This window comes from Haliotis rufescens, unplaced genomic scaffold, assembly GCF_023055435.1.
Source record: "Haliotis rufescens isolate VD_foot unplaced genomic scaffold, xgHalRufe1.0.p SCAF_20, whole genome shotgun sequence".
In the NCBI taxonomy this organism is placed as follows: Eukaryota; Metazoa; Mollusca; class Gastropoda; order Lepetellida; family Haliotidae; genus Haliotis; species Haliotis rufescens.
In genome coordinates, this window is record NW_025963891.1 from 6,863,295 (window position 1) to 6,876,764 (window position 13,470).

At 45.4% G+C, this 13,470-nt stretch overlaps 1 protein-coding gene across 3 annotated transcripts in view; it reads right to left on the reverse strand.

Annotated features, from left to right (window-relative positions):
- The window catches only part of LOC124150448 (speract receptor-like), a 149,486-nt gene that overhangs the window by 92,883 nt on the left and 43,133 nt on the right, over positions 1–13,470 (reverse strand). For all 3 annotated transcript variants that reach the window (XR_007222519.1, XM_048400798.1, XM_048400797.1), the window contains exon 2: positions 2,045–2,227. Coding sequence is in view for 2 of the 3 variants with exons in the window: in XM_048400798.1 (XP_048256755.1) it covers positions 2,045–2,227 (183 nt within the window). In the remaining variant the exon portion in view is untranslated. The remainder of the gene's footprint in view (positions 1–2,044; positions 2,228–13,470) is intronic.

The window sequence follows — 13,470 nt, forward strand, 5'->3', positions numbered from 1 at the left end:
ATGTGATAAGCTGACGTCTTAACCTTCTGCTGAAAGTTCCAGTCGTTCTGACTTCCATGTCCATCAACTACACCTGTCTGTATCAGTGGCTTCACATCGAGGAACAGTTGCATCTGACGTGTGTTGACAGCGGTTGGTTTGCCGTTCAAATGTAGGATTTGAACATGAGGATATCGCCTTCCAGGGGAATGCGAGCCCCAAGAGCGAGTGCGCCAATACGATTCACTGGTGATGTGCTTGCACAATGATGTCCTGAATCGGTTTGACCAAATTAGTGAATGTTGAACGATGTTTTATTCCGTTTCACTCGCTGTCTTGAAGCGGATGACGACCGTGTCACGTGACCACGACCTCACGAGCATCTGTATGGATTGACTGGTTTAGAGATGTCCTAAAGAAACGTCTGTATGTTGAGATACTCCAGCACAAAGGACGCAAACAACAGTTATATTGTGTTACGAAAAATAGATTGTCAACTAAACTGAATAATGCGGAATTTATGATCTGAAATGGATTATTCCCAAAATGTCAGTGTCGATAATGGAGCGGTAATAGTGATGGTGCTCGTTAACATGTGGCGGTTTGTTACACGCTGATAACCTGATCGAGTGAAATCAGGGTCTGCATTATGACCCTTCCCAGCTCTATATATAGCTAACGCCATTATCCCGGGTGGGTGGGGAGCTCCTCAGAACGCCTTCTGCTGCGACGTCCCCTCTGCCCTGACAACGTTGTTTTACGTCTGTTCGACAACACACTTTCTGTAAGATTTTGCTCTAATGGACAATTACAGTGTCATTTACCAGGATAAACAGTATGAGTGACTGTTAGTCAAATATGAGCGAGATGGGTCCCTGGTGACTAAATCAAATTATTTCTAAACCACCGTATCTGTTGTTTTTGCCGTCCAAACATGAACCTTTCGCATTAAGCCTAATAGTGTCGCTATATCATGACTCTGCTGAGGCGAGAGCTGGAGCCCTGCGCACGGCAATCAGACAAACGAGCCGAGGAACGACACACAATATCTTACATGGCCAAGAGTTCCGAACTCTGCCAGCAGAACAACTCCCCTTGGTGGTGCAAAACAACAGTCATCCATAATGCATCATCTTTTCATATACTAGTACTTCAGATATATAAGAAATCAATTTCCAAATAAAAAAGGGATATTTTTCTTTCTGCCAAATAGTTTTATTTTTCATTTATTACAGGCTAGTAAAAAGACTAAATAATTAGACTAGCTAAATTCTTAATAATTAAGAACAATAATTCATCTACAACGAACAACCTAACCACCATCATCCAAACACGTTACTCACCACCAATCCACCCAACCCCACCATCCGCTCCACATTGTGACGTTCATACGTTTTTCACGAGACCGTATACTTGAAATGACGTAAACACTGACGGACAACTTACTACTGGGGAAGGTCCTGGGAATTCCCTAACAGGAATAAAGGCAGAAGCGTTGTTTTTGATCATTTGGACCCCTTAAATCTTGAACTTAGTGTTTTAGCATACACAGGGATAAGTCTGTTTGACTGAGTTTGATTAACTGTCCGGTTAGACATATTCTCGCTATGACACATCCCGGTGAACAAAATGAAGAAATGCACATCCAGACTATGGACTTGACCCGTGTCGAGACTGACAAGTCTACAGCAATCTATTTGATACTGACGTTCATACAGTTTGACCCTCAGTCCATGAAGGTTCATACTCCAATGAACTCACACAAAGTGAAAGCTAATTCTTAATTCAACACCAAGAAAACACACATGTAATATACTGATGGAAACAATTAAGGGAAAGCCTAGTTTCAGACACAGTTAAATGAAATGCTTTCATGGTTCCCAGCCTTGTCTACCCAATACGAGTTGCAAACACATCTAAACATTTGATTCTGACATGTGGTGAATTCTGATGCTCGCAATTTCCAATGTTATGACTGTAAAGCTTATTTCCCTGTATGTTTCACTGTTCCCCTATTCGTTTCCATCAGTCCATGTACTCTATTAGAATAAAGCCGTGCTGTTACCTTGCATATAGTGTCTGCCGTGTCCACATAGGACGTCTTGTCACTGTGGAGGAAAGTGACCTTCTTCCAGTTGAACAGCTTCAGGATGGACACCAGACTCTTGGAGATCTGGAAATCTGTCGGCTTCGTCCTGGCGAAGGTCGGGTATAGCTGCTTGTTGCTCACCTCTGTCTGGGCACAGAACTGAAACAGAGCAAGTAGCCGGGATGAGAGTTTAGATAATCGGGACAATCCAGTGATCGACATCAATACCATGACATCCATCAACCAAGTCAGCGAGCCTGGCCCCTCGATACCGTTAGTCGCCTCTTACGACAAGCGTAGGCGCCTTTTACGGCACGCATCTGTTACTGAAGACCTGTTCTAACCCGGATCGTCACGCACCGCCCCGTCATCGTGCCCCATCTCAACAGGGTACTTCATCTCGACAAGAGCACCTCATCTCAGCAGGGGTACCGCAATCTGAACAGGGTACCTCATCTCAACACGGGTATCAAATTTCAACAGGAGTACCTAATTTCAACAGGGGTACCCCATCTCAACCGGGGTATCTAATTTCAACAGGGGTACCTTATCTCAACAGGGTACCTTATCTCAACAGGGTACCTCATTTCAACAGGGGTACCTCATTTCAACAGGACACCTAATCCTAACAGTGGTACCTCATCTCAACAGGGTGCCCCATCTCAACAGGGTACCTCATCTCAACAGGTTGCCCCATTTCAACAGGGTGTCTAATCTCAACAGTGATACCTCATTTCAACAGGGTATCTAATCTCAACAGTGATACCTCATCTCAACAGGGGTACCCCATCTAAGCATGGTGCCCCATCTCAACAGGGTACCTCATTTCAACAGTGATACCTCATCTCAACAGGGTACTTCATCTCAACAGGGTGCCCCATCTCAACATGGTGCCTCATCTCAACAGGATATCTAATCTCAACATGGTGCCCCATTTCAACAGGGTACCTCATTTCAACAGGGGTACCTCATCTCAACAGGGTACCTCATCTCAACAGGGTGCCCCATCTCAACATGGTGCCTCATCTCAAAAGGGTATCTCATTTCAACAGGGTTACCTCATTTCAACAGGATATCTAATTTCAACAGTGGTACCTCATCTCAACAGGGTGCCCCATCTCAACATGGTGCCTCATCTCAACAGGGTATCTCATTTCAACAGTGGTACCTCATTTCAACAGGATATCTTATCTCAACAGTGGTACCTTATCTCATCAGGGTACCTCATCTCAGCGCAGGGTGCTCCATCTCAACAGGGTATCTCATTTCAACAGAGGTACCTTATTTCAACAGGATGTCTAATCTCAACAGTGGTACCTTTTCTCAACAGGGTACCTCATTTCAACACGGGTACCTCATTTCATCAGGGTACCTCATCTCAGCGCAGGGTGCCCCATCTCAACAGGGTACCTCATTTCAACAGGGGTACTTCATTTCAACAGGATGTCTAATCTCAACAGTGGTACCTCATCTCAACAGGGTACCTCATCTCAACAGGGATACCTCATTTCAACAAGGGTACATCATCTTAACATGGTACGTTGAGTAATGTTCAACGTGACGTGTGAGTTAGATATTAGTCATGGTGTCTTTAGTTGCCGTATACGGCGTCGTATTAGGTTGGTAGAAAAATCTTGGGCGAGGGTTGGTAGTTCTGCTCTCTAATTGGCCAATCTCACTTTGAGGCCTAATGATAAGTATTACATGGATTAAAATCGAAATATGAGGAAGAGATATGTTCGTGTTTGTAGTTGTTAGTGTCATCTCTAGTATCAATGACTGAATGTTCTGAATCTCAAAACGAGTGGCACAATCACGCCGAGTACCAGTCGACCCAGGTGTGTCTGAGTGTTGTCCAACACCGCTTCAGCAATATTCCACGAGGAGACGCGAGATACGGGTTTCACACATTGTACCCATGTGGGAAATCGAACGCAGACCTTTGGCGTGACGAGCGACAACATTAATCAGACGGCTAACCCACCGCCTCCTATGGACTATGGACAAAGCGAATGCTATGTATTAGAGACTACATTAGCTAAGCAAACGGTGGGTACTGAGGCGGCCTCCAGACAATGTCCTGTTTATTGGCCTACGGAGGGTCCGAGCGGGCAATTTGGCCATGATCCCCTTGCAGGAGCACTGGATATAGAACAGCGCTGTAACCAACCGTAATGAGTGCGGCTCCTAGTCTCGCCAGCAGCAGGTACAACACACGCATTGCGATTTATTTTATCAGCGGTAATGGCTACTACTTCCTGCTCTAAAAACTTATATTTTCTATCTACTTTTAAATATTATTGACGGTCGACGTTTGACAAAAGTAGACATGATATAGCGAGTTCAAGGTACCTAAGGTCATCCCCCGAGATCTCCAGAAGATGACCACTAGCGTCACTTAGACGGCGAAATCTTGCATTACACTTCATTTACATTGTAAAACTGCCTAACATAGTCACTTAGTTAAGCGATTGCATGGTGTCCTGGGATTAGAGTGAGTGAGTGAGTGAGTGAGTGAGTGAGTGAGTGAGTGAGTGAGTGAGTGAGTGAGTGGGTGGGTGGGTGAGTGAGTGGGTGAGTGAGTGAGTGAGTGAGTGAGTGAGTGAGTTAATGGGTGAGTGAGTGAGTGAGTGAGTGAGTGAGTGAGTGAGTGAGTGAGCGCTTTTAGCAATATTTCAGCCCACCATGACGGGATCAACGACAATGGGTGTCACTGTACTATTGTTGGGGATCGAACCCGGTCAAGGGTGTGACTGTCGCATAACACGTCCTCCCCATCGCTTTCTCTAATAGTGAGTTAAGGAAAAAAGTTCTGATCGAGAGTTGTGTCCCTTTTCATCGAGGATGAAATAACAGTCGGGACTTGTACCATCCGGGTCTTCGTCAACCCATGCTTGTCGTAAAAGGCGACTAACGGGGTCGGGTGGTCAGGCTCCCTGACTTTGTTGATGCATGTCATCGTGACCCAGTTGATTGATGCTCATGATGTCAATCACTGGATTATCTGGTCTGGTCTGGACTATTGCTGAGTGCGGCATTTAACAAAAAACAAAAAAACAAACGGGACTTGTACACCAGGCACAGGACGAAGGGCCCCCGACAGACTCCGTCTTGTATTCACACAGAAGGAATTAATCCATCAGCAAAAATTGACTCGAGAACTCGAACAAGTCATCTTCACTTGACAGCTGACCTTCGGTAAGTCGGTTGATGAAACCAGAAGCTATTACATCATTAAATTAACCTCATCACTGCACTTCTCAACACGCTGCGCCTATCATTGAGCAAGGTGACCCGGTCTCTAGGTACAAGTCTTGCAGGGATCTGCAAAAGCTGGACAGCAATAGAAACGCGCGACACAAGGCCCCACTGGAAATCGATCACAATAAACAGACACCAAATATTTAATTCATACCAGTTGTTGTTTCTGTTAACGCACTTTGAAAAAACCCATACACTTCTCAAGTTACTGCTGTCTATGGAACTGATTTTATTCTCCTTTCAATTCCCCTTTCATGTCGTCTGTTGAGAGGAAGGTGTCTTTCTGAATAATTTGATGTGAGACCCAAACTGCTGAAGCCAGTGCACGTCTAGAGGTTTTCGACTCCGGGAATGCGATGTTTATATATGTACATTTATCTCAACAGTGTAAATAATCAGGCTGACCGGGAGATGAGCTACCATCCTCGACGTCGACTTGAAATCAAACATAATAGCTACATGTACATCACACTCTGTAGTCACCATATGAAGTCACAGTGTAGTCGGTGTAGTCATAGTGTAGTCAGAAGATGTAGTCGGTGTAGTCACAGTATAGTCAGTAGATGTAGTCGGTGTAGTCACAGTATAGTCAGTAGATGTAGTCGGTGTAGTCACAGTGTAGTCAGTAGATGTAGTCGGTGTAGTTATAATGTAGTCATCACATGTAGTCGGTGTTGTCACAGTATAGTCAGTAGATGTAGTCGGTGTAGTTATAATGTAGTCAGCAGATGTAGTCGGTGTAGTTATAATGTAGTCATCACATGTAGTCGGTGTTGTCACAGTATAGTCAGTAGATGTAGTCGGTGTAGTCAAAGTGTAGTCAGCAGATGTAGTCGGTGTTGTCACAGTATAGTCAGTAGATGTAGTCGGTGTAGTCATAGTATAGTCAGCAGATGTAGTCGGTGTAGTCACAGTGTAGTCAGCAGAAGTAGTCGGTGTAGTCACAGTATAGTCAGCAGATGTAGTCGGTGTAGTCATAGTATAGTCAGCAGATGTAGTCGGTGTAGTCACAGTATAGTCAGTAGATGTAGTCGGTGTAGTCACAGTATAGTCAGCAGATGTAGTCGGTGTAGTCACAGTATAGTCAGTAGATGTAGTCGGTGTAGTCATAGTATAGTCAGCAGATGTAGTCGGTGTAGTCACAGTGTAGTCAGCAGATGTAGTCGGTGTAGTCACAGTATAGTCAGCAGATGTAGTCGGTGTAGTCATAGTATAGTCAGCAGATGTAGTCGGTGTAGTCACAGTATAGTCAGTAGATGTAGTCGGTGTAGTCACAGTATAGTCAGCAGATGTAGTCGGTGTAGTCACAGTATAGTCAGTAGATGTAGTCGGTGTAGTCACAGTATAGTCAGTAGATGTAGTCGGTGTAGCCACAGTATAGTCAGCAGATGTAGTCGGTGTAGTCACAGTATAGTCAGTAGATGTAGTCGGTGTAGTCACAGTATAGTCAGTAGATGTAGTCGGTGTAGTCGGTGTAGTCAGCAGATGTAGTCGGTGTAGTCACAGTGTAGTCAGCAGATGTAGTCTGTGTTGTCACAGTATAGTCAGCACATGTAGTCTGTGTTGTCACAGTGTAGTCAGCAGATGTAGTCGGTGTAGTCACAGTATAGTCAGTAGATGTAGTCGGTGTTGTCACAGTATAGTCAGCAGATGTAGTCTGTGTTGTCACAGTGTAGTCAGCAGATGTAGTCGGTGTAGTCACAGTATAGTCAGTAGATGTAGTCGGTGTAGTCATAGTATAGTCAGTAGATGTAGTCGGTGTAGTCACAGTATAGTCAGTAGATGTAGTCGGTGTAGTCATAGTATAGTCAGTAGATGTAGTCGGTGTAGTCACAGTATAGTCAGTAGATGTAGTCGGTGTAGTCACAGTGTAGTCAGCAGATGTAGTCGGTGTAGTCACAGTATAGTCAGCACATGTAGTCGGTGTAGTCATAGTATAGTCAGTAGATGTAGTCGGTGTAGTCACAGTATAGTCAGTAGATGTAGTCGGTGTAGTCATAGTATAGTCAGTAGATGTAGTCGGTGTAGTCACAGTATAGTCAGTAGATGTAGTCGGTGTAGTCACAGTGTAGTCAGCAGATGTAGTCTGTGTTGTCACAGTGTAGTCAGCAGATGTAGTCTGTGTTGTCACAGTGTAGTCAGCAGATGTAGTCGGTGTAGTCACAGTATAGTCAGTAGATGTAGTCGGTGTAGTCGGTGTAGTCAGCAGATGTAGTCGGTGTAGTCACAGTGTAGTCAGCAGATGTAGTCTGTGTTGTCACAGTATAGTCAGCAGATGTAGTCGGTGTAGTCACAGTATAGTCAGCAGATGTAGTCGGTGTAGTCACAGTGTAGTCAGTAGATGTAGTCGGTGTAGTCACAGTATAGTCAGTAGATGTAGTCGGTGTAGTCACAGTATAGTCAGTAGATGTAGTCGGTGTAGTCATAGTGTAGTCAGCACATGTAGTCGGTGTAGTCATAGTGTAGTCATCACATGTAGTCGGTGTAGTCACAGTGTAGTCAGCAGATGTAGTCGGTGTAGTCACAGTATAGTCAGCAGATGTAGTCGGTGTAGTCAAAGTGTAGTCAGCAGATGTAGTCGGTGTAGTCAAAGTGTAGTCAGCAGATGTAGTCGGTGTAGTCAAAGTGTAGTCAGTAGATGTAGTCGGTGTAGTCACAGTGTAGTCAGCAGATGTAGTCGGTGTAGTCACAGTATAGTCAGCACATGTAGTCGGTGTAGTCATAGTATAGTCAGTAGATGTAGTCGGTGTAGTCACAGTATAGTCAGTAGATGTAGTCGGTGTAGTCATAGTATAGTCAGTAGATGTAGTCGGTGTAGTCACAGTATAGTCAGTAGATGTAGTCGGTGTAGTCACAGTGTAGTCAGCAGATGTAGTCTGTGTTGTCACAGTGTAGTCAGCAGATGTAGTCTGTGTTGTCACAGTGTAGTCAGCAGATGTAGTCGGTGTAGTCACAGTATAGTCAGTAGATGTAGTCGGTGTAGTCGGTGTAGTCAGCAGATGTAGTCGGTGTAGTCACAGTGTAGTCAGCAGATGTAGTCTGTGTTGTCACAGTATAGTCAGCAGATGTAGTCGGTGTAGTCACAGTATAGTCAGCAGATGTAGTCGGTGTAGTCACAGTGTAGTCAGTAGATGTAGTCGGTGTAGTCACAGTATAGTCAGTAGATGTAGTCGGTGTAGTCACAGTATAGTCAGTAGATGTAGTCGGTGTAGTCATAGTGTAGTCAGCACATGTAGTCGGTGTAGTCATAGTGTAGTCATCACATGTAGTCGGTGTAGTCACAGTGTAGTCAGCAGATGTAGTCGGTGTAGTCACAGTATAGTCAGCAGATGTAGTCGGTGTAGTCAAAGTGTAGTCAGCAGATGTAGTCGGTGTAGTCAAAGTGTAGTCAGCAGATGTAGTCGGTGTAGTCAAAGTGTAGTCAGTAGATGTAGTCGGTGTAGTCACAGTGTAGTCAGCAGATGTAGTCGGTGTAGTCACAGTGTAGTCAGTAGATGTAGTCGGTGTAGTCATAGTGTAGTCAGTAGATGTAGTCGGTGTAGTCACAGTGTAGTCAGTAGATGTAGTCGGTGTAGTCACAGTGTAGTCAGCAGATGTAGTCGGTGTAGTCACAGTGTAGTCAGTAGATGTAGTCGGTGTAGTCAAAGTGTAGTCAGTAGATGTAGTCGGTGTAGTCACAGTGTAGTCAGTAGATGTAGTCGGTGTAGTCACAGTGTAGTCAGTAGATGTAGTCGGTGTAGTCACAGTGTAGTCAGTAGATGTAGTCGGTGTAGTCACAGTATAGTCAGTAGATGTAGTCGGTGTAGTCATAGTATAGTCAGTAGATGTAGTCGGTGTAGTCACAGTGTAGTCAGCAGATGTAGTCGGTGTAGTCATAGTGTAGTCAGCAGATGTAGTCGGTGTAGTCACAGTATAGTCAGTAGATGTAGTCGGTGTAGTTATAATGTAGTCATCACATGTAGTCGGTGTTGTCACAGTATAGTCAGTAGATGTAGTCGGTGTAGTTATAATGTAGTCATCACATGTAGTCGGTGTTGTCACAGTATAGTCAGTAGATGTAGTCGGTGTAGTTATAATGTAGTCAGCAGATGTAGTCGGTGTAGTCGGTGTAGTCAGCAGATGTAGTCGGTGTAGTCAAAGTGTAGTCAGTAGATGTAGTCGGTGTAGTCACAGTATAGTCAGTAGATGTAGTCGGTGTAGTCACAGTGTAGTCAGTAGATGTAGTCGGTGTTGTCACAGTATAGTCAGCAGATGTAGTCGGTGTTGTCACAGTGTAGTCAGCACATGTAGTCGGTGTAGTCATAGTGTAGTCATCACATGTAGTCGGTGTAGTCACAGTGTAGTCAGCACATGTAGTCGGTGTAGTCACAGTGTAGTCAGTAGATGTAGTCGGTGTTGTCACAGTGTAGTCAGCAGATGTAGTCGGTGTAGTCACAGTGTAGTCAGCACATGTAGTCGGTGTAGTCATAGTGTAGTCATCACATGTAGTCGGTGTAGTCAAAGTGTAGTCAGTAGATGTAGTCGGTGTAGTCACAGTATAGTCAGTAGATGTAGTCGGTGTAGTCACAGTGTAGTCAGCAGATGTAGTCGGTGTTGTCACAGTGTAGTCAGTAGATGTAGTCTGTGTTGTCACAGTGTAGTCAGCAGATGTAGTCGGTGTAGTCACAGTATAGTCAGTAGATGTAGTCGGTGTAGTTATAATGTAGTCATCACATGTAGTCGGTGTTGTCACAGTATAGTCAGTAGATGTAGTCGGTGTAGTTATAATGTAGTCATCACATGTAGTCGGTGTTGTCACAGTATAGTCAGTAGATGTAGTCGGTGTAGTTATAATGTAGTCAGCAGATGTAGTCGGTGTAGTCGGTGTAGTCAGCAGATGTAGTCGGTGTAGTCCCAGTGTAGTCAGCAGATGTAGTCGGGGTTGTCACAACTCCGACGACAAGCATGAGTACTGCATCCACAATCTTTGGTGTCTACATTTCGCATCTTTTGAGATACAATCGAACTTGCTCTTTCTACTAAGATTTCAAAGAGCGTCATACTCTTGCTCAGATGTTGTTTGATCAAGGTTACAACATTCAAGGCCCCAGTAAAACCTTCAAAAAGTTGTTTGGCAGACATTTGGAGGCGATTTTCAAGTTTCTCGCATCACTGACAAAAATGTTGTCCTACGTTATTCCCTATTTTGACTTGTACCATATAGCTCTGTGTTTTTTCAGGTGAACACTTGACTTGCCTTTGCATGTGTATGTGACATGTGCCACATTTTCACGAACACCAGGTGACACCATTCTTTGATGGTGATTCATAAACACATACTCGGAATCAATATCTGCTTCTGGCAGAGATTTGTAATGAATATTGAAAGGGTTTTATCGCTTTTGTTTACAGGAAAATATTCTATTCATGCATTCTCACAGGAAGGCACGAATTGGAACATGCCCCGAGACACCGACGGGGAGACAAGCAGGGATACTATGGGTTTATTCCCTCCGGTATTCCCTATGAGGAGACAATCATGGGGCACTGAGAGACGGTTCTGCCCCGAATTCCCCAATGGAAGACCTTTTATCCTGAGCAGGAAACAGAAAAGAAATGTTCACAGATTGTTATAATTAGTTGATGAGAACAAGTATTTCATTCAGACAGCCGTTAGAATGTAAACAGCCGTGTTAATTACATACATATCAGCCATGGGAGAAGGTATTCGTGACGACCACCAAACACCGCCATCCCAACGAGAGAAGGCTTTGTTTTAATTACCAGCCTCTATCTCGTGGGTGCTGATAGCTCCACGTTCTGCCCCCTCCGTCGGGGGGACGTGGTGGCCGGGACTGATAACGCGGAACCCGTGCCTCCCTTCCCGGTTCCGTGCTTTGGCCGTGTAAACATTACTCACACACATCTATAAGGCATCCTTGTTTGACTATTTCTGTGGAGACATTAACAAGGTTTGATGATTGTGACTGTACACTCTCTCACCCCCACGTTACTAGTGAGTGAGTATGGTTTTTTACGCCGCTTTTAGCAATATTCCAGCAATATCAAAACGCGACATTACAGGAACACATTGACATATCTACATAGAGAGCTGTATGAGTGAGTGAGTATGATTAGCAATATTCCAGCAATATCATGGCGGGGGACACCAGACATGGGCTTCACACATTGTACCCATGTCGGGAATGGAACCCGGGTCTTCGGCGAGACGAACGAACGCTTTAGCCACTACGCTACCCGACCGCCCATAGAGAGCTTTACTTTATGGAGAACAATCGGTTTGAAGACATGTTACTCACACATCCTTCACCCTACAGTGACTCACATACACCCTTCTCCCTACAGTGGCTCACATACACCCTTCTCCCTACAGTGACTCACATACACCCTCCCTGCCGTGACTCACATACACCCTTCTCCCTGCAGTGACTCACATACACCCTTCTCCCTACAGTGACGCACATACACCCTTCTCCCTACAGTGACTCACATACACCCTTCTCCCTACAGTGACTCACATACACCTTTCTCCCTACAGTGACTCACATACACCTTTCTCCCTGCAGTGACTCACCTACACCCTCCCTACAGTGACTCACATTCACCCTTCTCCCTACAGTGACTCACATACACCCTCCCTGCAGTGACTCACATACACCCTTTTCCCTACAGTGACTCACATTACACCCTTCTCCCTACAGTGACGCACATATACCCTTCACCATGCAGTGACTCACATACACCCTTCACCCAGCAGTGACTCACGTACACCCTTCACCTTTCAGTGACTCACATACACCCTTCACCCTGCAATGACTCACATACACCCTTCTCCCTGCAGTGACTCACATACACCCTTCCTGCAGTGACTCACATACACCCTTCTCCCTACAGTGACTCACATACACCCTTCTTCCTACAATGACTCACATACACCCTTCACCCTGCAGTGACTCACATACACCCTCCCTGCAGTGACTCGCATGCACACTTCTCCCTACAGTGACTCACATACACCCTTCTCCCTACAGTGACTCACCTACACCCTTCTCCCTACAGTGACTCACATACACCCTTCAACCTGCAGCGACTCACATACACCCTTCACCCTGCAGTAACTCACACACCCTCCCTGCAGTGACTCACATACACCCTTCTCCCTACAGTGACTCACATACACCCTTCACCCTGCAGTGACTCACATACACCCATCACCCTGCAGTGACTCACATACACCCTTCTCCCTACAGTGACTCACATACACCCTCCCTACAGTGACTCACATACACCCTTCTCCCTACAGTGACTCACATACACCCTTCACCCTGCAGTGACTCACATACACTCTTCTCCCTACAGTGACTCACATGCACCCTCTCTGCAGTGACTCACCTACACGCTCCCTGCAGTGACTCACATACACCCTTCTTCCTACAGTGACGCACATACACCCTTCTCCCTGCAGTGACTCACATACACACACCCTTCACCCTGCAGTGGCTCACATACACCATCCCTGCAGTGACTAACATACACCCTCAAAGGCAGTGACTCACATACACCCTCCCTGAAGTGACTCGCATGCACCCTTTTCCCTACAGTGACTCACATACACCCTTCTCCCTACAGTGACTCACATACACCCTTCTCCCTACAGTGACTCACATACACCCTTCTCCCTACAGTGACTCACATACACCCTCCCTACAGTGACTCACATACACCCTTCTCCCTACAGTGACTCACATACACCCTTCACCCTACAGTGACTCACATACACTCTTCTCCCTACAGTGAATCACACACACCCTTCTCCCTACAGTGACTCCAGACACCCTCCCTGCAGTGACTCACAGACACCCTCCCTGCAGTGACTCACATACACCCTTCTCCCCACAGTGACTCACATACACCCTTCTCCCTCGCCTACACCATCCATGCAGTGACTTACATGTCCCATTCTCCATCTAAAACCTGGGCACAGCGTGTGGACGACCATGTGAACGACCACTGCAGACTGTGAGCTTCATACGACCTCCTGTCCACACTACAACCACCACATTTTTGTCCTGTTTTAACTAACTGCTTTACGGATTTAGTTCTCAGAGCATTCTATCGGTTATCGATATAAAAATATATAA